Source organism: Hemiscyllium ocellatum, chromosome 7, assembly GCF_020745735.1.
Source record: "Hemiscyllium ocellatum isolate sHemOce1 chromosome 7, sHemOce1.pat.X.cur, whole genome shotgun sequence".
NCBI lineage: Eukaryota > Metazoa > Chordata > Chondrichthyes > Orectolobiformes > Hemiscylliidae > Hemiscyllium > Hemiscyllium ocellatum.
In genome coordinates, this window is record NC_083407.1 from 18,844,925 (window position 1) to 18,868,991 (window position 24,067).

The 24,067-nt window shown below is 41.4% G+C and overlaps 1 protein-coding gene across 1 annotated transcript in view; it reads right to left on the bottom strand.

The window, feature by feature from the left end:
* Positions 1 to 24,067, bottom strand: part of LOC132817391 (contactin-associated protein-like 5) — an 899,316-nt gene that overhangs the window by 58,064 nt on the left and 817,185 nt on the right. Inside the window, exon 22 of the mRNA XM_060827811.1 lies at positions 20,322 to 20,540. Coding sequence (XP_060683794.1) covers positions 20,322 to 20,540 — 219 coding nt within the window. The remainder of the gene's footprint in view (positions 1 to 20,321; positions 20,541 to 24,067) is intronic.

Here is a 24,067-nt window from a genome sequence, read left to right on the forward strand (position 1 = left end):
TGGCCCATCATTTGTTAGAAAGCAGACCTCTCCCTCTTTCCTTCTTCAATGTCATATACTCCAACATTGTGGATCCAATTCCCACAGCAGCTGAGGTTACTAGGAAGGACTCTCCTTCTTGACCTTGTCCTCATCTGAGGCATGGTAACCTTCAAGTTAAACCACAATCAGTTGTCCCAATCTAATCAGACAGCAGGCCTATGATCTGGCAAGATTGCGGTCACTTTACACTTCAATATTCAAAATCCAATTCTTATTGTCTTTCAGCCACATCTACAGAATGACTATAACATCATATTTATTCACTTCAAAGTACAGTATCAATTATTTAATTAATTATGGATGTAATGTGCATTCAGATACTGAGCTGTAAGTGTATTTTATTTGTTATCTTTATTGCATCTAGCATTGACTGTTGGTATCATCTTGTATGTTTTTCTTTCGTTTTCTTCTTGACATTCTCTGACCTTCATGTTCCATGCTACAACTAAATCAGAAAATGGAGCTTCATCCTTTGGTTCAAAACATTCAAGTTGTTTAGGATGTTTGTTGGCTTCTAATTCATTCTGTGAATGCACCTGCGATTTTACAAATTGTCAATGTCTGGGGTTTGATTACTTTCTTTAAAAAGAAACTCTGCCATGTGCTGTTTTTCGCTACTGCTCAAGTTTAACATTTTTTCTGTTATCAGCTGTTCCTGTGGCAATTCACTTTTCTGGTTATATGTACAATTTCTGATGCCATGCTTCTGCAAGATGCAAAGGACACTGGGTGATGTACACATTCTGATCCTTGACTTATTATTTATATCAAGCTCTTAAAACAACACAGCAGTTAATACACTTACAGGAAAGTAATTATAATGGCAGTTTTTTGCTTAAATTCCAGACTTAGTAAGTTAATAACAGGGGTGGCATGGTGGCTCAGTGGTTAGCACTGCTGCCTCACAACGCCAGGGACCCGGGTGTGAATGTAGAGTTTGCACATTCTTCCCGTATCTGTGTCGGTTTCCTCTGGGTGCTCCGGTTTCCTCCCACAGTCCAAAAGATGTGCAAGTTAGGTGAATTGGCCATTGGAAATTGTCTGTTGTGTGAGGAGCATTAGTCAGGGGTAAAGGTAGGGGTATAGGTCTGGGTGGGTTACTCTTCGGAGGGTTGGTGTGAACTTGTTGAGCCAAATGGCCTGTTTCCACACTGTAAGGAATCTATTCTAATCTAATCTAATCTAAAATCTCCAGTCACAATGAAGGGCTTCGAGTCCATTGTCATGAGGGGTAGCATGGTAGCTCAGTGGTTAGCGCTGCTGTCTCATAGTACCAGAGACCTGGGCTTGATTCCAGCCTTGAGTGACTATCTGTATGGAGTTTGCATATTCTGCCCATGTCTGTAAGTTTCCTCCCACAATTCAAAGGTGTGTAGGTTAGTTGAACTGGTCATGCTAAATTAACTATAATGTTGAGGGATGTGTAGGTTAGGTGCATTAGTCAGGGGTAAATATTGGGTAGGGGAATGGGTCTGGGTGGGTTACACTTTTGGAGGGTTGGTGTGGACTTGTTGGGCCAAAAGGGCCTGTTTCCATACAGGGATTCTACGATTCTATTACATCCATTGTTCAGGCCTGTTAATTAGTAACACAATCAGTATGATATAGTTCCCAGTAAGCAAGGAATGGAAAAACATGTTAATAGGGTTAATGTGGGTTGTAGTTTACATGCAACAACAGCACAAATCTATGCAGTGGAAAGCTGAATATCCTTGTACTATAAATTCTTTGTAGTAGTATATTAGATTACTTACAATGTGGAAACAAGTCCACACCGACCCACCGAAGCACACCCACCCAGACCCATTCCCCTACACCTAACACTAGGGGCAATTTAGCATGGTCAATTCACCTAACCTGCACATTTTTGGACTGTGGGAGGAAACCCACTCAGACAAGGGGAGAATATGCAAACTCCACACAGTCAGTCACCTGAGGCAGGAATTGAACTCTGGTCTCTGACACTGTGAGGCAGCAATGCTAACCACTGTGCCACCATGTCACCCACAAATATGTTTAGGATTTTCATTTGCTTTACAATCATCTTGCAGCATGTTTCTGTGGCACTATTAAAAACAAAACAGGGAGGGAGTTATCCATAGTATCCTAGTCAATATTTAGTCTTCTTCCAAGACTACAAAGGTAGATTATTTCCTCAATGTCATTTTTTTGTTTTATTTTGAGTCCTAGCTGAATTAGCACAGTGATATTTTTTAAAGCACTTTGTGATCTCTTTGGAAGACATTATATAAATGCAAGTTTTCCTTTGTATTAAAGGTATAATATAAGAAATAAAGAATTAAAAATGGTGGATTTTGATTTATATCATCTGCCATGTCAGTTTATGCATATTTCTAGATCTCAATAACATAAAGGGGAAAAAAACCTGATTAAGTATTGAAGAAAAGTATTCAGATATGACCTATTTAGGAAGGAAATAAATTAAATCAATTTACTGACCACAATATTATTTATGTACACACTCTTGATAAGATGGCCACTGTCTGATAGAGGTACAAAATCTGATCCATTTGTCATACTGCTGCCAATAAAACAGTCCATTTCATAAGCTTGCTACATATGTATAATAAATGGCTGTCATCTCATGGCCTACAAATTAAATTTAGCTATTTCCTCATCACATTTCTCTGTTCTATAGATTACGGTTGCAATAAGAAGCAGATATGTCTTCAGGTTACTGCATCATAAAAATAAGTCAAAGGTTACATTGAAAATACTGTTAGACATTATTGTGTGTGTGTGTGTGTGTGTGTCCCACTTCCTTGATGTTCAGTTTAGGCAGGTACCAGCTCACATTGCCAAAATTGTGTTGCATCTATACTCAACTCAACAGATTCACCCCAACATGTGGGAATGGACAAATACAAAGCCTGGATTGGAAGCTGTATAAACATTGGATAATATGTTTTAACCTAACTTGAACATATTTACTAGGCTTGTCTTTTTGTTTCAAAGGGAAAGGGATGATTTGAGTTTCAAGCATTGTTGGGTTATAGAATTCTCAATTTGATAAGCTGGTGCAAGTTGATTTCACAGGTGGTTTTAAAACAAGTCAAATAGGTTCTTGAGAATGAAAAAAAGAGGGATAACAGACAAAACAGACAGTGGAGATTTACAAGAATTATCCTTGGAATGGTAGGTCTAACATACGATGAACGGCTGAGGATCCTTGGATTGTATTCGTAGAATTCAGAAGGTTGAGGGGAGATCTAATAGAAACTTACAAGATAATGATGGCTTAGAAAGGGTGGATGCTGGGAAATTGTTTCAGTCAGGCGGGGATACTAGGACTTGTGGGCACAGCTTTAGAATTAGAGGGGGTCACTTTAAAACGGAAATGAGGAGACATTTCTTCAGCTGGAGAGTAGTGGGTCTGTGGAATTCACTGCCACAGAGCGCAGTAGAGGCCGGGACATTAAATGTCTTCAAGGCAGAGATTGGTAAATTCTTAATCTCACAAGGAATTAAGGGGTGCGGGGAGAGTGTGGGTAAGTGGCATTGAAATGCCAATCAGCTATGATTAAATGGCAGAGTAGACCCAATGGACCAAATGGCCTTTCTTCCACTCCTATGTCTTATGGTTTTATGGTCTAAAATGTGAGAACTTAGGATTAAGCCCAACTGCTCTTTCTAAGAACCAACACAAGCATGGTTGGCTGAATGGTCTCCTGTGCTACATGTTCTATTAAACTATTCAATCATTAATGCAGCCTGGAGACTCATAATGAGGTCAAGTTGATCACTGAAACATTTGCTTCTTAAAAATTTGATGTTCTAAGTATAAAGGCACATTATATGCTTTCAATCATTCATTTTTCTAATTTAAGTGGATTCAAAAGATATGCTTTGTTCCTGTCTTATCAGAAAACTGGGAACAAGTAAGAAAACAAAAATGCAAGCTATCTCATTTTGTGTGATATTATCCCAGTTTTAAAAGTTAGGCAAAGCAAATTTTATTAATGCTGCCTGTTGCTGCTTTAATGTAGAGGTGCCGTTGCTGGACTAGGATGAACAAAGTCAGAAATTGCATGACACCAGGTTATAGTCCAACAGGTTTATTTGAAATCACAAGCTTTCAGAGAGCTGTTCCTTCATCAGGTGAAGTGCTCTTCATCTGATGAAGGCAAAGTGTTCCAAAAGCTTGCGAATTCAAATAAACCTGTTGGACTATAACCTGGTGTCATGCGACTTCTGACTTTATTGCTGCTTTACATATTTGTAAAATACAAACTAATTTAAATTGTAATGATTCTGTACTGCAAGATAAACCTGGTGCTCCAGTCACAGGCTTCAAAAACACGTTATTTCATTCATCTCTTGATGATAGAAATGCTGGGTAGACATTTGTGGGGAGATAAACCAATTGAATATCTCTGTCTCCATAATATGTTCGATATTAGCATAGACAATTCTGAATAGAACGATACCCAAAAACAGAGCAAAAGTGAGATGCTGGAGATCAAAGTCAAGATTAGAGTGGTGCTGGAAAAGCACAACAGGTCAGGCAGCATGCGGGGAGCAGGGCTGCTGAAGGGCTTTTGCCCGAAATGTCAATTTTACTGCTCTTTGGATGCTGCCTGACCTGCTGTGCTTTTCCAGCACCACTCTAATCTTGACTCTGATACCCAAAAACGATTGCTCATCATGCATAGTGACAATGCCACACCAAACCCATTCTGCAAGTGCACAGCAAAGAATTCACAGTACATCTGATTAGATTTTTCGTTGTCACAAATGTGTCATCAATGCTCTTCAGCTACTCATTGTAGCAAAAACAATATTATGTTCTGTTGTATCAGTCTTCGTACGTCATAATTTAAATTCAATTTCCTTGCCTCTTCATCCTTAACAAAGAGAAGTATTTTTATTGCTATTGTTTGGATACACAGCTTGATAGCTGTAATATTTTAAAGTATTCATATTCTTCAGTTTTAATCATTTTTGTTGCTTTAGAAAATAGTCTTGTCAGTAATGAAGAATAAAACAGATGTACTTTTAAATATTTCAAATTCATAAAGCTGAATAGTGATAGTATTATTAAACAAAAATATTCACACATAAGTCATGTGTAAGGAATTTCAGTGAAATTGCCAAAATTTAGATTTTTCAAAGGAGACAAATACGTGTGTATCGTGCATAATTATAATTAGAAATTGGCCTTTTCTTAAATATTCTGAGATATACCACCATAGTGAAGAGTCTGAGCTCCCTCGAGGTTGGTAGAATTCCTGACTGAATCAGAAGGCTACGGGTTTAGGTTCCCCTTCCTATGGAGTAAACATGCAAAGCTGATATTTATTTTGGGCTGTGGAAGTGTTAGGTAAATAGAGATGACACAATCGTCATATGTGTCGGCAAAGTTCCACTGTCTGGTCAGAAGGATGTAAAAAGAATCCTGAGTGATATTAAAAGAAGGTTGGCGAGTTCCCCACATCATGCCAATACTCTTCACAAAGCAATGTCAATTGCACAGACAAAAAGACTGAATTTTCATTCATTTGCATCTTGTGAAATGTTGCCAATTGCAAATTGGCTGTTCTCTTTATAACATGTATTGGAAACAATATAAGATATCACCATTTACAAACCTCATCAACAATATTCCCAGAAACTACAGATCTGAGTTTATGAAGATATCCCATGAGATTTCAAAGTCTGTCTCCTTGATCTTCCAGATCTGACAATTTTCACATATTATATATTCCCATTCCTTTCTTTTCCCCAAAATCAATTTATCTCAAACCTATCCACAGTAAATTTCGTCCATCATTTGTTCAACTATCATTGTAACTTGCTGTATACTCCTGTAGTGTTTTACAATTGGGTTTTTATGACAATCCAATAAGGTCACTTTTATCAATATCAGCTTTACTATGTACAAACTGAATTTGCTATTTCAAACTCGTGGAAATAAAACTCATGTTATGGGGATTAATAGTCTATGCCTCTGGAAAATATTTATATTTGAAAACTTACTAACATCTGTGTGACGCAAAATATACTGTACAGGAATTGCACACACAGTATAATCAATATAGTTTTCTTTCTTTCCATTGACTTCAGTGAAAAGTAAAATTGGGCAGGTTTTATGGTGTCTGGTGTTGAGACTGAGTGAGTTCTGCAGAAAGAATCATACCAATCTCAAAACATTAATGCCATTTCCCCCTCCTTGGATGCAGCCAGAATTGCTGAGTTTCTCCAGCATTCTGAATGACAACTGCCTGTTTTGCATATGTATCATGTTTAATTTCACTGTGTTTATGCCTAATCCTTCTATGGGATGAAGAAATTTCCAAAGTAAGTCATCAAACAATGCAAATTCAAAGTGAAACATGATGACCAGAAGGACCCCAGTGTGCAAAGCAGCACAATGGCTCAGTGGTTAGCACTGCTGCCTCACAATGTCAGGGTTCGATTCCAGCCTGGACTGACTGTGTGGAGTTTACACAGTTGCCTCCAAGTGCTCTGGTTTCCTGCCACAGTCCAAAATGTGCCAGTTGGTTGAACTGAACATGCTTAATTGCCCTGCAGTGAACAGGGATGCATGGGAGAGGTGGATTAGCCATGGGAAATGTACTTCACATGGATAGGATGGGATGGTGTTAGGGGGTTTGATGCAGACTCAATGGGCTGAATGCCCTCATTCCACACTGTAGGGGTTCTATGTTTAAAAGAAAAGAAAACAAAGAACTGTGGAGGCTGTAAATCAGAAATTGCTAAATAAAAAAGCTCGACAGGTCTGGCAGCACCTATGTTCTGAAGGAAGATCATGGAATGTTAAGTTTGCTTTCTCTCCACAGACTGTGACAGACTTGCTGAGTTTTTTTTACAGGAATTCGGAGATTCTATTCATTTTGCCTCCACTTAAAAAGTTGAATGACCATTGACACCATGCTGTCAAATTGCATCAAGATTCCCCACTCAGGATTATGACAGAGTGATTGCAGTAGTACATTGTCTGCCAAGCAAAATTCTTTTTTGTTTACAAAACCAAGTTTTGACAACATAAGTGAGGTCCCTGGTGGTGTTATATAACCTCAGATTTGATATCAATTTTTGGAAATCTTACTGGCAGGCAGGCAGGCAATGCCATGGGCATTATCTGTTTGCACAATCAAACTTTGATTTAATGTTTTGAGGAGATAGGGAGAGGAGACAAATGCAATGCCTTGCTTATTATACTCGGCTGTGACATTTTTTTCTCTGCCGGTGACATGTAGATTACATCCTTCATTGTCTGTTTTATGAGGCCCAAGTTTTGTCTTATACTTTATTTGCCAATGACACAGATTGGAGATACAGTAAGCAGTCTAGACAGCAGCATAAAATTATTGAGAGATATTGATAGACTGTGAGTGGGTGAAACCGAGACAGATGAATTTTAATGTTAAGGATGAAGTCATCCATTTTGTGTGGAAAAATAAGAGAAATCTAGATCTTATTGACTTGAAGAAAAGGAAGAAACAGTGGGACTATTAACATGTAGTTTATAAAATAAAATAATCAAATCAACTAATAGACAATTCCATTTTAGCAAGAGGGTTAGAAAATGAAAGTGCTTTTTTTGCAGTAGGTTTGCTAAACACCAGTCAGAAATCAGCAACCATATTAGTACAGCACCTGAGAAAGTGGTGGCACGGTGGCACAGTGGTTAGCACTGCTGCCTCAGTGCCAGAGACCCGGGTTCAATTCCAGCCTCAGGCGACTGACTGTGTGGAGTTTGCACATTCTCCTCGTGTCTGCGTGGGTTTCCTCCGGGTGCTCCGGTTTCCTCCCACAGTCCAAAGATGTGCGGGTCAGGTGAATTGGCCATGCTAAATTGCCTGTAGTGTTAGGTAAGGGGTAAATGTAGAGGTATGGGTGGGTTGCGCTTCGGTGGGTCGGTGTGGACTTTTGGGCCGAAGGGCCTGTTTCCACACTGTAATTAATCTAATCAAAAAAAGAATCTATTAGCATTTGACTGAGTGCACAAGTGATTCATCAGAATGTTAATTGATTTCTCTTGTGTTTTAAGTCAATATTACTGCCTGCACTTTGAGAAACTGATCAGGAGTACAAGTGCAGGTTACTGCATATGACGATGCTGCCCCTTTATTTTGCCCGCGATCTTTTTCAAGAGGGCTCGTAAAGGCAGAGGCGCCGATACGTCTGATCTGGCTACTTAGATTATGGCTAACAGATTCTGCCTAAAGGAAAAAAGCTTTTTGGTTTGGCTTTTTTTAAAAACACTTGTACAATGAAAGAATAGTGGCTAGTTCTCCCCAGTCAGAGATTTTTCTCGTTTGTTTTAGTTTGAAGCTGTTGGTCAAAGAAAGCTGCTGGGGGAAAAGTTTCCCTTACTCAACAGAGGTTTTCTGGCTGACTCTCTCTTTTACATCTCTCTCTCCTGTAAGAACCTTTATTTGAATTTGCCTTTTTGCCAAGGGGTGTGTTTATGGGGATGTTGCAAGAACAGCTCTTTGTTCAGTTGCGTTGTTGTGTCGCTTCAGTTTTCAAATTGTAATGTTAGTTGAAACTTTGTTTTCTGTTGTTCATGTGTAAAATTAAATTCTGTTTTGGTTCAAGCTGAGTGGTTGGGCTAGCTGCATCATGCCTGGAACATCCACTTCGCATCTGCCTAAAACAACTCGAAAAGTTAGAGTCTGCGCTACCTTAAAATGTTTTGAGGGAAGTCTGGCCTGGTTCGTAACAGTACACATACACCAATACTGAGGCTGCTTGCTTGTTAACTCTCAGTAAGGATCTTTACTGTCTTATTCCTTCCTGCAGAGTCAGGACCCTCTTGTAAAACTGGTGAGGATCTGAATGTCAGGCAGCACACCATTTGTTTTCAGTCATTCTACCCTACTGTGCGCTGACCTCTACCACAAAGAGAGAAGCAGGTATTACTGCAGCTGAAAGTGGGTGGAACAGCTTTTACCATCTGTGCAGGTGGGTAGTGTCTGAGCAGGCAGTGCAGAGGTCATACAGGAATAATGGTGTGAAGGTTTTGTGGTTGAAGCGAGTGACAGGACATATTGCATGTGATAGTGAGCATGGTAAAGCATGAGACTTGGTGCACTAATCAAGATAGAGTGAATGGGAAGTTTTGGGAGAGCCTGGTAACACTTATCCTGGCAGAGTGGAGCAGGGCATTGACCTTCTTCCAACAGTACTGCAAATTCTTCCAGAATCAGCTCTAACATTGGTACCATTTTTGGACTGGTATGGCATGGTCTAGTGTGGTGTTCCTGGGAGAGGAGGAAGTCCTGCACTGGCATCACCTTGTCTAGCAGGGTTACCAGATTCCTGCCCGCAAAGTGGGATGACAATATCCTTCTGTCTGCCACATCCTAGGCAAATGTTAGGACCATATACGGCAGCTCCAGCCTTGCCCGGGTGCACTGTGGGCTTTCAAAGAGGGCACAATGAATGCTGGTCTTTGGGTGGATATTTATTGAGTAATGGGGCAGGATCATGATAAGATGGAGTGGAAATCAGATGTGAGACATGTCACAGGGGCATGGAAAACAATAAATTAAGCTACCTTGGGAAGATACATTGAAAGAATACACTCAACTTCACAACCACAGACCCTCCAAAAACCACAAGGCAACTTGGACCTGGTCAATAAAACATTAGATTTATCCCTATGATTCAATGATTGTACATCAGGAAACATCTATGGAGAAAGAAACACAGTTAACATTTCAGTTCTTTAAGTTCCATGAATTATAATATCACAGATGCTGCCTAACCAGCTAATGCTTCTCAGTGTCATAATATGGCATAGATTCCAGACTTGAAGGCAATTGGACAGCACTATGAAATGTGAACTTTTGATATAAAAGTTCCTATCGTGCCTTCAAGTATCCTTACTGTGTCATGGAATCAGTGTAGTCAGTCAATTATTTTTTCGACAGTGACATTAGAATCATAGAATTCCTACAGTATGGAAGCAGGCCCTTCAGCTGAACAAGTCCACACTGATCCTCCAAACAGTAATCCACCCAGACCTATTCCCTGAATCTATTATTCTCCGTTTACCCCTGACCAATGCACTGAACCTGCATATCCCTGAACACTATGGGTAATTTAGCACGGCCAGTTCACATAACCTGCACACCTTTGGATTGTGGAAGGAAACTGGACCACCCAAAGGAAACCCACACAGACACAGGGAGAATGTACAAACTCCACACACAGTTGCCTGCACTTGGAATCGAACCCAGGTCCCTGGCACTGCTAATCACTGAGTCACCATGTCATCATTAGTAAGTACAGAACTCAGACTGTGCACGTAAGTTCATAATATTGTAGCTTTTTTTAAGTAGCCAGCATTGTAAATAAACTTCAAGTTATCTGACTCACAACAGTCTGACTGTTTGTGGTCTATATAACATAGGTGAATGTGTAGTAAACCAGAAACTGCATCGCCCAGCATTTTTAGTTTTCAGATTTTCAACATCCTCAATATTTTGCTTTTGGCAATTCTTGCAATGAAGGAAGGTACAAAAAATACAATATGCAAATTATTAAATGTGTGACTACCAGGGGTGAAGAAAGGAGGCTGCTTGGGCATATTGAAATTGTTCTTTTCTTAAAATTTATTCACATGAATGTCATTTTTTGTGAACTTAGAGCCAGAGGGTGGTGAATGCTAATATAATTTGGCCTGTTCTTTGTCACTGACCCAATATATTATTCATGCCCATTTACATTAACTATTCCTGCTTTGAAGAAGGCAATGAAGGTTTCGTCTGTGATGTTATTGATCCATAGTTATGGCATGTGTGCTCAAATGTTCCATCCTAATGCTTATATATAAAGTGAGGAGGAAAATCTGTGGAGGCTACCCTATCATATCTGATTTGTTGAATGGAAAATCTGTAGAAATTTCACTAAATTTGTGTAGACATCACATCTGTCTAAACTTTAGTTTTGTGCTTGTAGTTTCAAGAGCACTGCACTGATTTAAGTGCACACTGTAGGCTCATAATCAAGTGCAGTTTTGTAAGAAATGCTGGACTGTCTGAAGGGACATTGTTATGTGACTACATTAAAACATAATGTGGATGTAAAACAAAATCTCATGGCACTATTTGAAGAGCAGGGAAACCTCCTGAGGTCTTGGCCAATATTTGTTCCCCAACTAACATGACAGAAACAAATTATGTGGTCATTATTATTTAAATTATTTTAAGCATGCTGATTCACATTGAAGTGAAAAATTTATTCAGTAATAATTCTGCATGCTTGGAGACTCAGCTAAAATGTAATTTATTATGGTGGGTTATCTCGGATATATATGGTTTAAAATTTGGACTGTAAGCTTCTTTGAAATGGAATAACATATGGAAATTTCCTTAGTATTCCATCATGGGATGTGTCCATCACTGACAAGATCAGCATTTATTGTTTACCCTTAACATTCCAGAAGGCAATTTTGGTAAGCCTACTCATTAATCAATGGTGAAGCTATTCTGATTATTAAGAAAGGACTCCCAGGATTTTTATCCAGCAACACTGAGAAAACGGCCTGATGTGCATGAACTTCTACTCCTTAAACTTCCAGGTGATTGTATCATGGCTTGAAGAGATTTGATGAGTTGCTGCTCACTCCTGTTCATGTTCACTCCTGCCATTGTGCCTCAGTGTGGAGAATATGAGTATTAAGATAATGGTTGGACTGCTGATCAAAGGGCTTAGTTGACTTGGTTTTCATCAGGCTTCTTGAGTATTGTTGGTGTTATACTCATTCAGGGAAATAGAGAATGTTCCATCATAGGCCTAACTATCAGGAATAGAGGAACATGGAGGGGTAGAAAGATGTGCAAAATTTGTTGGTAGCTGAATAAGAACTAAGGCTTTGGCCCAAGAGGATTCAGAGAGCAGTGGCTCAGTAAAAAGTACAGGTATGCTCAGGTAAAGTCCTTTTAACTTTCTTTTAAGTTTTACAGCAGTTAAGATGGCAAATTGGACAGTCGCATGTTCCTCCTGCAGAATGTGGAAGCTCAGGGAGACTTCCATTGTCCCTGATGACTATACCTGTGGGAATTGCACCCAGCTGCAGTTCCTGGGAGATGGTGTTAGGGAGCTGAAGCTAGACCTGGGGCTGGATGCATTCAGGATCATCCGAGGTGAAAGTGAGGACTGCAGATGTTGGAGATCAGAGCTGAAAAATGTGTTTCTGGAAAAGCTCAGCAGTTCAGGCAGCATCCAAGGAGCAGGAGAATCGACGTTTCAGGCATAAGCCCTTCTTCAGGAATGAGCCCTTCCTGAAGAAGAACCTATGCCCAAAACGTCGATTCTCCTGCTCTTTGGATGCTGCCTGACCTGCTGCACTTTTCCAGGATCATCCGAGATGCTGAGAACTTCCTAGATAAGAGTTTTAGTCAGATGGTGACACCCAAGGTGCAGGCAGAGAGTAGCTGAGTGACCACCAATAGAGGCAAAGGGAGTAGGCAGAGAGTGCAGGAATTCCTGCCGCCATTCCCCTGAAAAATAAGTATACCGTTTTGGAAATTGTTGGTGGAGGGAATGACCGTTAAGGGGAAAGCAGCTTGGTGGCACTATAAGACCATAAGACCACTATGACTGACTCTGGGGCACAGCGGGAAAGGGTAAAGGTAAACAGGACCTTAATGATAGGATACTTGATAGTTAGGGGGACAGATAGGAGATTCTGTGGTTGCACATGGGAATCCAGGATGGTGTTTTGCCTCCCAGGTGCTAGGGTCCAGGATGTCTCAGAGGCTGCAGAACATTCTCAAGGGGGAGGGGGAGCAGCCAGATGTTATTGTGCATGTTGGCACAAATGACATAGGTAGAAATAGGGATGACATCCTGCAGAGTGATTATAGAGAGCTAGGAGAAAAGTTAAAAACCAGGAGCTCATTGGTGATAATCTTTGGATTACTTCCAGTGCCACGTGCCAGCAGAATATGGCAGACAAATGTGTGGCTAAAGAATTGGTGTATGGGGCAGTGATTCAGAATTTTAGATCATTGGAATCCTTTCTGTGGCATAGATAACCCGTTCAAGAAGGATGGGTTGCACCTGAACTAGAATAGATTAGATTCCCTACAGTGCGGAAACAGGCCCAACCAGTCCATACCGACCCTCCGAAAAGTAACCCACCCAGACTCATTCCCCTCTGACTGATGCACCTAACACTATGGGCAATTTCCCATGGCCAATTCACCTAACCTGCACATCTTTGGACTGTGGGAGGAAACCCAAATAGACTCGGAGAATGTGCAAACTCCACACACACAGTCGCCCAAGGCTGGAATCAAACCTGGGACCCTGGTGCTATGAGGCAGCAGTGCTAACCACTGAGCCACCGTGCCACCCAGTAGAGGGAGAACCACTACCTTGGTGGCTAAATTTGCTTGTGCTGCAAATGATGGTTTAAAAGATTGGCGGGGGTGGGGGGAGATTTGCAACAGCAGGGAGGCAAGTGAGAGGCTCAAAAGAGATTCAGTAATCAGAAATAGTAAGTTGAAGAGACAGGTCAGGATGGAATAAGACAGGGAGCAAGGAATGCCTGTTAGATTAAACTGCATTTGCTTCAATGTAAGAGGGCTGACAGGTAAGGCTGATGAACATAAGAAGTAGGAGCAGGAGTAGGCCATCTGCCCCCTTGAGCCTGCTCTTCCATTCAATAAGACCACAGCTGATCTTTTCGTGAACTCAGTTCCGCTTACCAGCACTCTCACTGTATCATTTAATTCCTTTGTTGTTCAAAAAAAAATGTCTCTTAGCTTTAAGAATGTTTACTGAAGTAGCTTCAACCACTTCACTGTGCAAAGAATTCCATAGATTCACAACCCTCTGGGTGAAGAAGTTCCTTCTCAATTCAGTCCTAAATCTGGGCCCTCTAATCTTGAGGCTCTGCCCTATTGTCCTAGTTTCACCCTGCAGTGGAAACATCCTCTCTACTTCTATCTTATCTATTCCCTTCATAATCTTATATGTTTCAATCACCCTTCTGAATTCCAATGAATATAGAACATTACACAGAACATAGAACATAGAACATAACAACGCAGTACAGGCCCTTCAGCCCTCAATTTTGTGTCAATCTATGAAACCAACCGGAAGCCCATCAAACCTATTCTATTCCATTATCATCCATTTGTTTATCCAATAACCATTTAAATGACCTTAAAGTTTGGGAGAAGATTTGTAGTTCGGGTGCTCGTTGTTGTGGTTCTGTTCACCGAGCTGGGAGTTTGTGTTGCAAACACTTCGTCCCCTTGCTAGGTGACACCCTCAGTGCATGGGAGCCTCCTGTGAAGCTTCACAGGAGGCTCCCAAGCACTGAGGATGTCACCTAGCAAGGGGATGAAACGTTTGCAACACAAACTCCCAGCTCGGCGAACAGAACCACAACAAATGATCTTAAAATTGACTCTACTACCTTGCCGGCATGACATTCCATGACCTTACTACTCTGAATAAAGCTTATACTCTCTGAGAATAATCCCAATCTACTCAGTGTCTCCTGACGAAACAACTCGCTCAACTCCAGAATCAACCGAGTGAATCTCCTCTGCACTCCTCTTGTGTCAGTACATTCTTTCTCCAGTAAGGAGACTAAAACTGCACCTTAGACAGCTGCAATAGAACCTTCCTCCTTTTAAACTCAATCCTTTTAGCAATGAAGGACAAAATTCCATTTATCTTCTTAATTACCTGTTGCACCTGCAGACCAACCTTCCGTGATTCATTCACAAGAAAACCCAGGTCCGCCTGCATAGCAACATGCTGCAATTTTTTACCATTCAGGTAATAAGCCTTTTTACTGTTTCTCCTACCAAAATGGATGACTTTACATGCATTAACATTGTATTCCATTTGCCAGATCTTTGTCCATTTAAAGTGTTTATGTTCTTCTGCAAAGTTTCACGATCCTTTGCACATTTTGCTCTGCCATTCATGTTAGTGTCATCTGCAAACTTTAATACATAACACACGGTCCCCAACTCCAAATCATCAATACAAATTGTGAATAATTGTGGTCCCAACACAGATCCCTGAGGCACACCACTAGTTACTGAGTGCTAACCCGAATAGCACTCATTTATGGAGAAAGTGAGGACTGCAGATGCTGGAGATCAGAGCTGAATATGTGTTGCTGGAAAAGCGCAGCATCCAAGGAGCAGGAGAGTCGATGTTTCGGACATGAGCCCTTCTTCAGAAATGAGGAAAGAACCCCGAAACATCGACTCTCCTGCTCCTTGGATGCTGCCTGACCTGCTGCGCTTTTCCAGCAACACATTTCCAGCTAGTACATTTATCCAGACTCTTTACTTCCTGTTAGTTAACCAATCCTCTACCTATGCTAATACTTTACTCGTAACGCCATACATCTTTTTCTTATGCAGCAGCCTCTTGTGCAGCACCTTTCGAAGTTCTTTTGGAAATCCAGGTACACTGCATTCAGTGGGTCCCCATTATCCACCTTATTCGTAATGTTTCATAGAATTCCAAAGGATTTGTTAAGCATGACCTGCCCTTCATGAAACTGTGCTGCGTCTGCCCAATAGGACAATTTTTATTGAGACACCTTGCTGTTTTTTCCTTGATAACAGACTCAAGCATCTTTCATACTGCAAACGTTAAGCTAACCAGTCTATAATTCCCCATCTTTTGTCTACCTCCCTTTTTAAACAGTGACATCACATTTGCTGTTTTCCAATCTGTTAGAACTGCCTCAGAGTCCAGTGAATTTTGAAAACTTACCTCAAGTGCAATTGCTATTTCTCCCACTATCTCTTTTAGTACCCTAAGATGCATTCAATCAGGGCCAGGAGACTTGTCTACCCTTAGCTCCATTAGCTTGCCCAACACTACCTCTTCTGTAATAATGATTGTTTCTGGGTCTAGATTACTTACAGTGTGGAAACAGGCCCTTCGGCCCAACAAGTCCACACCGACCCGCCGAAGCGCAACCCACCCATACCCCTACATTTACCCCTTACCTAACACTACGGGCAATTTAGCATGGCCAATTCACCTGACCCGCACATCTTTGGACTGTGGGAGGAAACCGGAGCACCCGGAGGAAACCCACGCAGACACGGGGAGAACGTGCAAACTCCACACAGTCAGTCGCCTGAGGTGGGAATTGAACCCAGGTCCCTGGCGCTGTGAGGCAGCAGTGCTAACCACTGTGCCACCGTGCCGCCCCCTCACCTACCTTCGTCTCTTTGTCAATTACTGGCATGTTATGAGTGTCTTCCACTGTGAAGACCAATACAAAAGACCTGTTAAATGCCTCAGCCATTTCACCATATCCCATAACCTAATGCCCATTCTCATCCTCTGAATGTTTACTTTAGCCACTCTTTGTTATTTTATATATTGACAGAAAACTTTGCTGTCTTTATATTCTGGACATGGGTAGGTACGTGGGACTGGGATATTATAGCCATTACAGAAACACGGCTATGGGAGGGACAGGACTGGCAGCTTAATATGCCAGGATACAGGTGCTTTTGGTGGTACAGAGTTGGTGGAAGGCACGGCGGTGGGGGTGTTGCATTTTTGATTAAGGCGAGTATCACGGCAGTAGTCAGAGATGATGTAATTGAAGGACATCCAGTGAGGCTTTGTGGGTGGAGCTTAGAAATAAGAAAGGGATGGTAGCATTATTGTGGTTGTACCAAAAGTCAACAAGAATTAGAGGAACAGATATGCAGGGAGATTGGGAAGACTTGCAAGAGCAATAGGGTTGTCATAGTAGGAAATTTTAATTTTCCTAATATAGACTGGGACTACCTGAGCCTGAAAGGCATAGATGGGATGGAATTTGTTAAGTGCATTCAGAAAAGTTTCCTCAAGTGAGAGGGTCCCACTTGTGAAGGGGCAAAACCTGACATACTCTTGGGAAATAGGGCAGAACAGCTGACTGAGGTGATAGTGGGGGACACTGTCCACACCAACCCTCTGAAGAGTAATGCCCCCGCCATTTACCCTTGACTAATGCATCTTACACTATGGGCAATTTAGCATGGCCAATTCACCTGGCCATTACATCTTTGGATTGTGAGCCAAGAAACTGGTGCACCCATAGGAAACCCACGGGGAGAATATGCAAACTCCACACAGACAATCACCTGAGGTGGGAATTGAACCTGAGTCCTTGGTGCTGCAAGGCAGTAGTGCTAGCCACTGAGCCACTGTGCCACACCTTAGAGGGTGTTGGACATATTGGCATGTATGAAGGTGGATAAATCTCCAGATCCTGAGCAGGTATATCCAAGAACACTGCAAGAGGCAAGAGAAGCAATTGTGGGGCCCTAGCTGATACGTTTGCATCAATTTGCCTCAGGTGAAGTCCTGGAAGACTGGACAGTAGCTAATGTTGTGCCCTTATTCAAGAAGAGCTGCAAAGAAAAGTTTGGGAACTATAGATCATTAAGCCCAACATCTACAGTGGGTAAGTTACTTGAGAAGATTCTGAAGGGTAAGATATACATGCATTTCAAAAGGTATGATTTGATTAGGAGTAGTCAGCATGTGTATGGGAGATTATGCCTCACAAATTAGTTAGAGCTCTTTGATGAAGTGACCAGGAAGTTTGACGATGGTAGGGCAGTAAGTGTAGTCTCTACGGATTTCAGTAACGCATTTGGTAAGGTTCCACATAGTCGGCTGCTCTGGAAGGTCAGGTCACATGGAATCTGGGGGCAGCTGGTAAATTGGATACACAATTGGTTTGATGGTAGGAAGGAGAGGGAATAGTAAAAGGACGTTTGTTGGACTGGAGGCCTGTGACTAGTGGAGTGCCTCAGGGGCCAATGCTGGGCCCAGTACAGTCTGCTTTCCATAGCAATGATTTGGATGAGAATGTACAAGGCATGATTCAGAAGTTTGCTGATGACACTAAAATAGGTGGTATTGTGGACAGTGGGGAAGGTTCTCAGAAATTGCAGCCGGACCTTGATCACCTGGGGAAGTGAGCCAAGAAATGGCAAATGGAATTTAGTAGAGATGAATAGGAGGCCTTCCATTTTCGATAGTCAAATCAAGGCAGGAGTTTAATCGTGAATGGTAGGGCCTTAGAGTGTAGTGGAACAGGTTCACAATTTTCAGAAAATGGAGTCACAGGTAAACAGGGCAGTGAAGAAGACTTTTGGCACATTGGCCCTCAGCAGTCAGGGCATGGAGAATAGAAATTTGGAAGTCATGTTGCAGTTGTACAGGACATTGGTAAAACCACACTTGGAATATTATGTTGGTTTTGGTCACCTTGCTATAGGAAGGATGTTATTAATCTGGAAAGAGTGCAGAAGCAATTTATAAGGATGTTGCTTGGACTCAGTGGTCTGAGTTATAGGGAAAGGTTGGAAAAGCTAGGACTTTTTTCTTTAGAGCACAGCCGAATGAGGGAGGATTTTATAGAGGGGTACAAGGTCATGAGAGGCATGGATAGGTGAATGCCTAGGGTTGGGGAATCAAGGACTAGATTAGATTACTTACAGTGTGGAAACAGGCCCTTCAGCCCAACAAGTCCACACCGACCCACCAAAGCGCAACCCACCCATACCCCTACATTTACCCCTTACCTAACACTACAGGCAATTTAGCATGGCCAATTCACCTGACCCGCACATCTTTGGACTGTGGGAGGAAACCGGAGCACCCGGAGGAAACCCACGCAGACACAGGGAGAATGTGCAAACTCCACACAGTCAGTCGCCTGAGGCAGGAATTGAACCCTGGTCTCTGGCGTTGTGAGGCAGCAGTGCTAACCACTGTGCCACCGTGCCGCCCAAAAGACTAGAGGACAGCAGTTTAAGGTATGAGGGGAAAGAATAAAATGGAACCCGAGGGGCAACTTTTTTTACACAGAAGGTTGTATGCATATGGAATGAGCTGCCAGTAGAAGTGGTTGAGGCAGGTACATTGACAACATTTAAAAGGCAAATGGACAAATACATGGATAGGACTAGATTAGAAGGAAATGATCCATGTGCAGGGAAATGGGGTTAGCGCAGATGGACATTTTGTTCGGCATGAACCAGTTTGGGCCAAAGGGCCTGTTTCTGTGCTGTGGGACTCTATGATTCTATGACTCTATGACTATATTAATATGATGATTAAGGTACTGGATGAGTAACCCAGAGTCCCAAATTCATAATAAAAGCAGAAACCAACCAAGCACTGAACGATGTGTGCATCAGTTGGGAGAAAGTTGGGAGGATTGCTTGAGTTTGGTGGTAAGGAGCTTCCAACATCAAGAACAGAAATTTTAGCCAGATTCTGTATGGTGAGATCTAGTGCATGTCAGGGACTTCTCTGCATTAGCATGCATTAATATCATCATGCTTCATTCATATGTAGTTTTCCATTGTCTCACACCCACATAGGAACTAGGTGGTAAGAATTCCTGACTTGAAAGTCAGAGTTCGCTCCTGCAGACTTTCATAAGTAACCAACATACCTGGGCATGCTTCATGGGCAGTGGCTGCATGTACCCCTCTCCAACCCAACATCCAGTTGCCTGGTGGCAAAGCAGAGTGCAAATTCCCTCTGTCCCTCATAATGGGATTAATTGACAGGAACTGTGCAGGGCACCTGTAGACTGCCAATGCTTAACCAGGTGCATGGCTGGGCTTTAAAGATGGTTTCAATGGCAGTGATCCTGAAAGTTCTGGGCAGAGGTCAACACATTCTGTCTCATAGAGAGAAACTCTCTATGAATCTGACTAAAACCTATACTTAGACAATTTCTGATAGGATATAGCCATTGTAATTGAAATTTCAAATAGAGCTGGGTATTTGAAATGAACTTAACACAATAAATATGGAATGAAAAGCTTGTGTTATTAATTATGATCACGGAACAACTGGTTTGTCTTGAAAAACCCAACTAACTGATTGACAGGTGTCATTTGGGAAGGAAACTTGCTGTCCTTATCTACTGCTCCTCCAGATTCATAGATATGTGGTGAATTCTTAATTGCCCTCTGAAATAGTCTCACAAGACAATTATTTGAGCATTCTTTTGTCAAATGTACACTTTCTGAGAAAGCAGAAAAGTTTACAAAGAGGAGAAATGGGGGTTTAGCAAAAAGGTTTTGTGTTAGAAAGATGGCAGTCTCGTATATAGTTCCATACAACATAAAATGAACGTGCACATATTTTCATAATTGGCCAATTAATACTGAGATAGTCGAGGTATACCAGATGATTGGTAAATCATAGTTGAATATTTGATTCCAAATCATTACCTTCAAATTATTGGTTGTTCTTATTTAAGTTACCTGTTAGAGAGTATGATGTGGTGATTGCTGTTGATTCACTCCTGAGGGCAGATCCACAACTTGATTCAACAAAACGCCCTTTTATGGAGACTAAAGGAGAACCTGAATTTTGTAACGCAACTTTCAGAGGAGTAATCCCATTGAACTGGACTGCTGACAGGCAGCCAACGAAGCCTTCTGTGTTCGCTCTGTGTGTCTCTTTATCTAGATTATCACTGTCTGCAACATGAATTAAACATCATGTGAAATTAGTCAGTTGCAGGACATGATAAAAGTCGACAACAAGTTAATTAAATGCAAATTAACACTTATAACTGCCCACACATTATGGATTGCAATCAGCTACAGCATTCGTTAAAATACATTTTGTTTACCCATATGATCCTCCTACATATAACGAAGCTAGAAGTTGCAAAGATTTAAATAAATACTATCTTAACAGTCAGTATTGTTAACCATTCCTTAAACTATTCATGCACAGCATCAACCCTTGCATTGATTCATTTCACGTCCTAAGTGCAAAGTGCAGCGAGAAATTGATTGTTAATTAGACTTAAGGAGGAATAGAAAATGTTGAAGTCAATTTTTCACAGGCTGCAGTCCCTTAATTGTAAATTCATCAGAATTTTAATCAAATTTGCTTGTGTGTCATTCTAACTTTCTCAATGACACTCTGAGGCCATTGGCAAGAAAAGCTCATTACTATCAAGAGAGCATTTATCATCAGGTTTACGACCAGAAGATCAATATTGAAAGCCATACATTCTTGAGGAATCTAACACTGCTCCTTAAATGTGCAAAAATTAGGAGCCCTGAGACCACACTTGACTGTACTTAGATTTCCAGTTTGCCCTCCGTAAGGTAGCCTTTTAACTGTCTGTCTATGAACACATCACCATAACCTGAAACACTAACTGTTACTCTCTCCAAAACTGTAGTCTGGTCTGCTGAGTAGTTTCAGAATTTTCGCTGATTATCACATATTTCCAGCAAATGCAATATTTTGCTTGTGGAAGAAAGATTTGGAACAATTATTTAGCCTAACAAAACTTATCAAATGGCATTTACCATGTGTCTTGGATCACAGGATGTATCCAAGCGGTTCTTTTGAGTTAAATGCAGTCTAAAGAAGACTTGCTAACATTAATTTACTCAGATAGGAACATTTGTTGAGTAATAATAAGAGATGAAAAAGGAAGAAAAACAAAGGACTGAAATATGAACAACTGAAGTAATATAAAAGATGAAAAAGGAAAGATGAGACAGCAATGAGCTTCACATCCTTCTGCAGTTTGGGAGCCTTCGATTGACAGCTGCTCTAAAAGCTTAGGTTTGTTCCTAGCACCGTTCGTGATCCCAGTCAGAGGTGAAGTCCAAAAATGTGGAACAAAACTTTCTCTTATTCAGTGTAACAAACAGCCAGCACAGAAAAACTGATACAGGAAACAAGCTGCTTACGAGTATAGAAAACAAGTTTAGATTGTGCCATTTGTGGCACGTACAGGAATGTTCATAGGACTCATTCAAGGTCATGCAGATGTTGAATATCACCAACATTTTCAGCCCAACCTATACACGATGGGAAGGTGTCAGGACCTAGTCAGCATTTACCAAGGTAAATTGGACTTCATAGTAAAAGCACAACTTGTTGTTGACAGAAAGCAGGATACTACAGCTCTAAAAACAACAGTGAATCCACCACTATCAATATCCTGGGGGTTACCATTGATCAGAAATCTGGGGGTTTACCAGATAAACGGAGTGGCGAAAAGAGCAGGTCAGAGGTTTGGAATACTACAGCAAGTAACTTACCATCTGACTCCACAAAGCCCACAGGCACAAGTCAGGAGTGTGACAGAATATTTCCCATTTGCTTGGATGGGTAGAGCTGCATCAACCCTCAAGAAACTTGACACTATCCAGAACAAAGCAGCCCGTTTGATTGGCACCACATCCACTTCCTCCACCACCGATACTCAGTGTGTACTATCTGCAAGATGCATGGCTGAAATTCACTAAATATCCTGAAACAGCACCTTCTGAACCCATGACCACTTCCTTCTTGAAGAACAAGAGCAGCAGATACATGGGCCTTCCATCATCTGCAAGTTCTCCTCTAAGCCATTCATCATCCTGACTTGGAAATATTTTACCATTCCTTTGGTGTTGCTGGGTCTAAATCTTGGACTTCCCTCCTTTAAGAGTATTGTGGATTAATCTACAGCACGTGGACTGAAGCAGTTCAAGGAGGCAGTTCACCAACCTCTCATGAGGAGCCAGGCATGGACAATAAATGAAGGCCCATTTCCCACAAGTGAAGATTTACAAGGATATTGCCAGGGTTGGAGGGATTGAGCTTTAGGGACAGGCTGAATAGGCTGGGGCTGTTTTCGCTGGAGTGTTGGAGGCTGAGGGATGATGTCATAGAGGTTTATAGAATCATCAGGTATTTTCCATGAGGTGGCGGCATCCAAAACTAGAATACATAGGTTTAAGATGAGAGTGGAAAGATTTAAAAGGGACTTAAGGGACAACTTTTTCATGCAGACGGTGGTGCGTGTTTGGAATTAACTACCAGAGGAAGTAGGGAAGCTGCTACAATATTTAAGCATCTGAATAGGAAGGGTTTAGAGGGGTCAAGTGCTGGCAAATGGGACTAGGTTAATTTAGGATATCTGGTTGGCATGGATGAGTTGGACTGAAGGGTCTGTTTTCATACTGTACATCTCTATGATTCTGTAATAAAAAAAATTAGCTCATTTATCACAGGGAAAATATTGAAAGATTAGATTACTTACAGGAAACAGGCCCTTCGGCCCAACAAGTCCACACCGACCTGCAACCCATCCATACCCCTAACCTAACACTACGGGCAATTTAGCATGGCCAATTCACCTGACCCGCACATCTTTGGACTGTGGGAGGAAACCGGAGCACCCGGAGGAAACCCACGCAGACACGGGGAGAACGTGCAAACTCCACACAGTCAGTCGCCTGAGTCGGAATTGAACCTGGGTCTCGGACGCTGTGAGGCAACAGTGCTAACCACTGTGCCACCGTGCTGCCCACATAAAGCTTTTATAAAATATTTATAAAAGGGCATTTGAAAAGTGCAAGGTAATCAGGCAAAGGTAACATAGTTTTCTGAATGGGTAATCATATTTAACCAATTTGTTGGCATTCTTTGAGGATGTAACGTGTTTTGAATGAAGGGAAACCAGTATGTGTACTGTGCTTAGATTTCCAGCAGGTAGTTGTTAAAGCGCCACATAAAAGATTATTGCATAAATAAAAGGTCAGGATGGAGAATATTGACATGGATAGAAGGTTGGCTGGCTGACAGGAAGCAGACAGTTGATATAAATTAGTCTTATTCAGGTTAGCAAGGTTAATGAATAGTTTACCACATGGATCAGTGGTAATCCTTGGACATTAATAGTTTGCCATTTATCTAAATTACTTGCATGAGGGTAGTCGATCTGCAGAATTCTTTCCTGCTGAGGACGGGAGAGAGAAGGTCGCAAAGTGCTTTAAAGATGGAAAGAGAATTTTTTTAATCAATACAGGAATCAAGGGTATTGGGGAAAGGCAGGAAAGTGGCATCAATTGAATGGCAGAGCAAAAAGATAAGCCAAATGGCCTACTTCCATTCTAAAGTCTCATCATCTTAAGAAATGGACTAAAGGCATAGTTGCCAGTTTTGCTGGTGACACACAGATGGGTCAGGAAGTAACAGCAAATTTTTG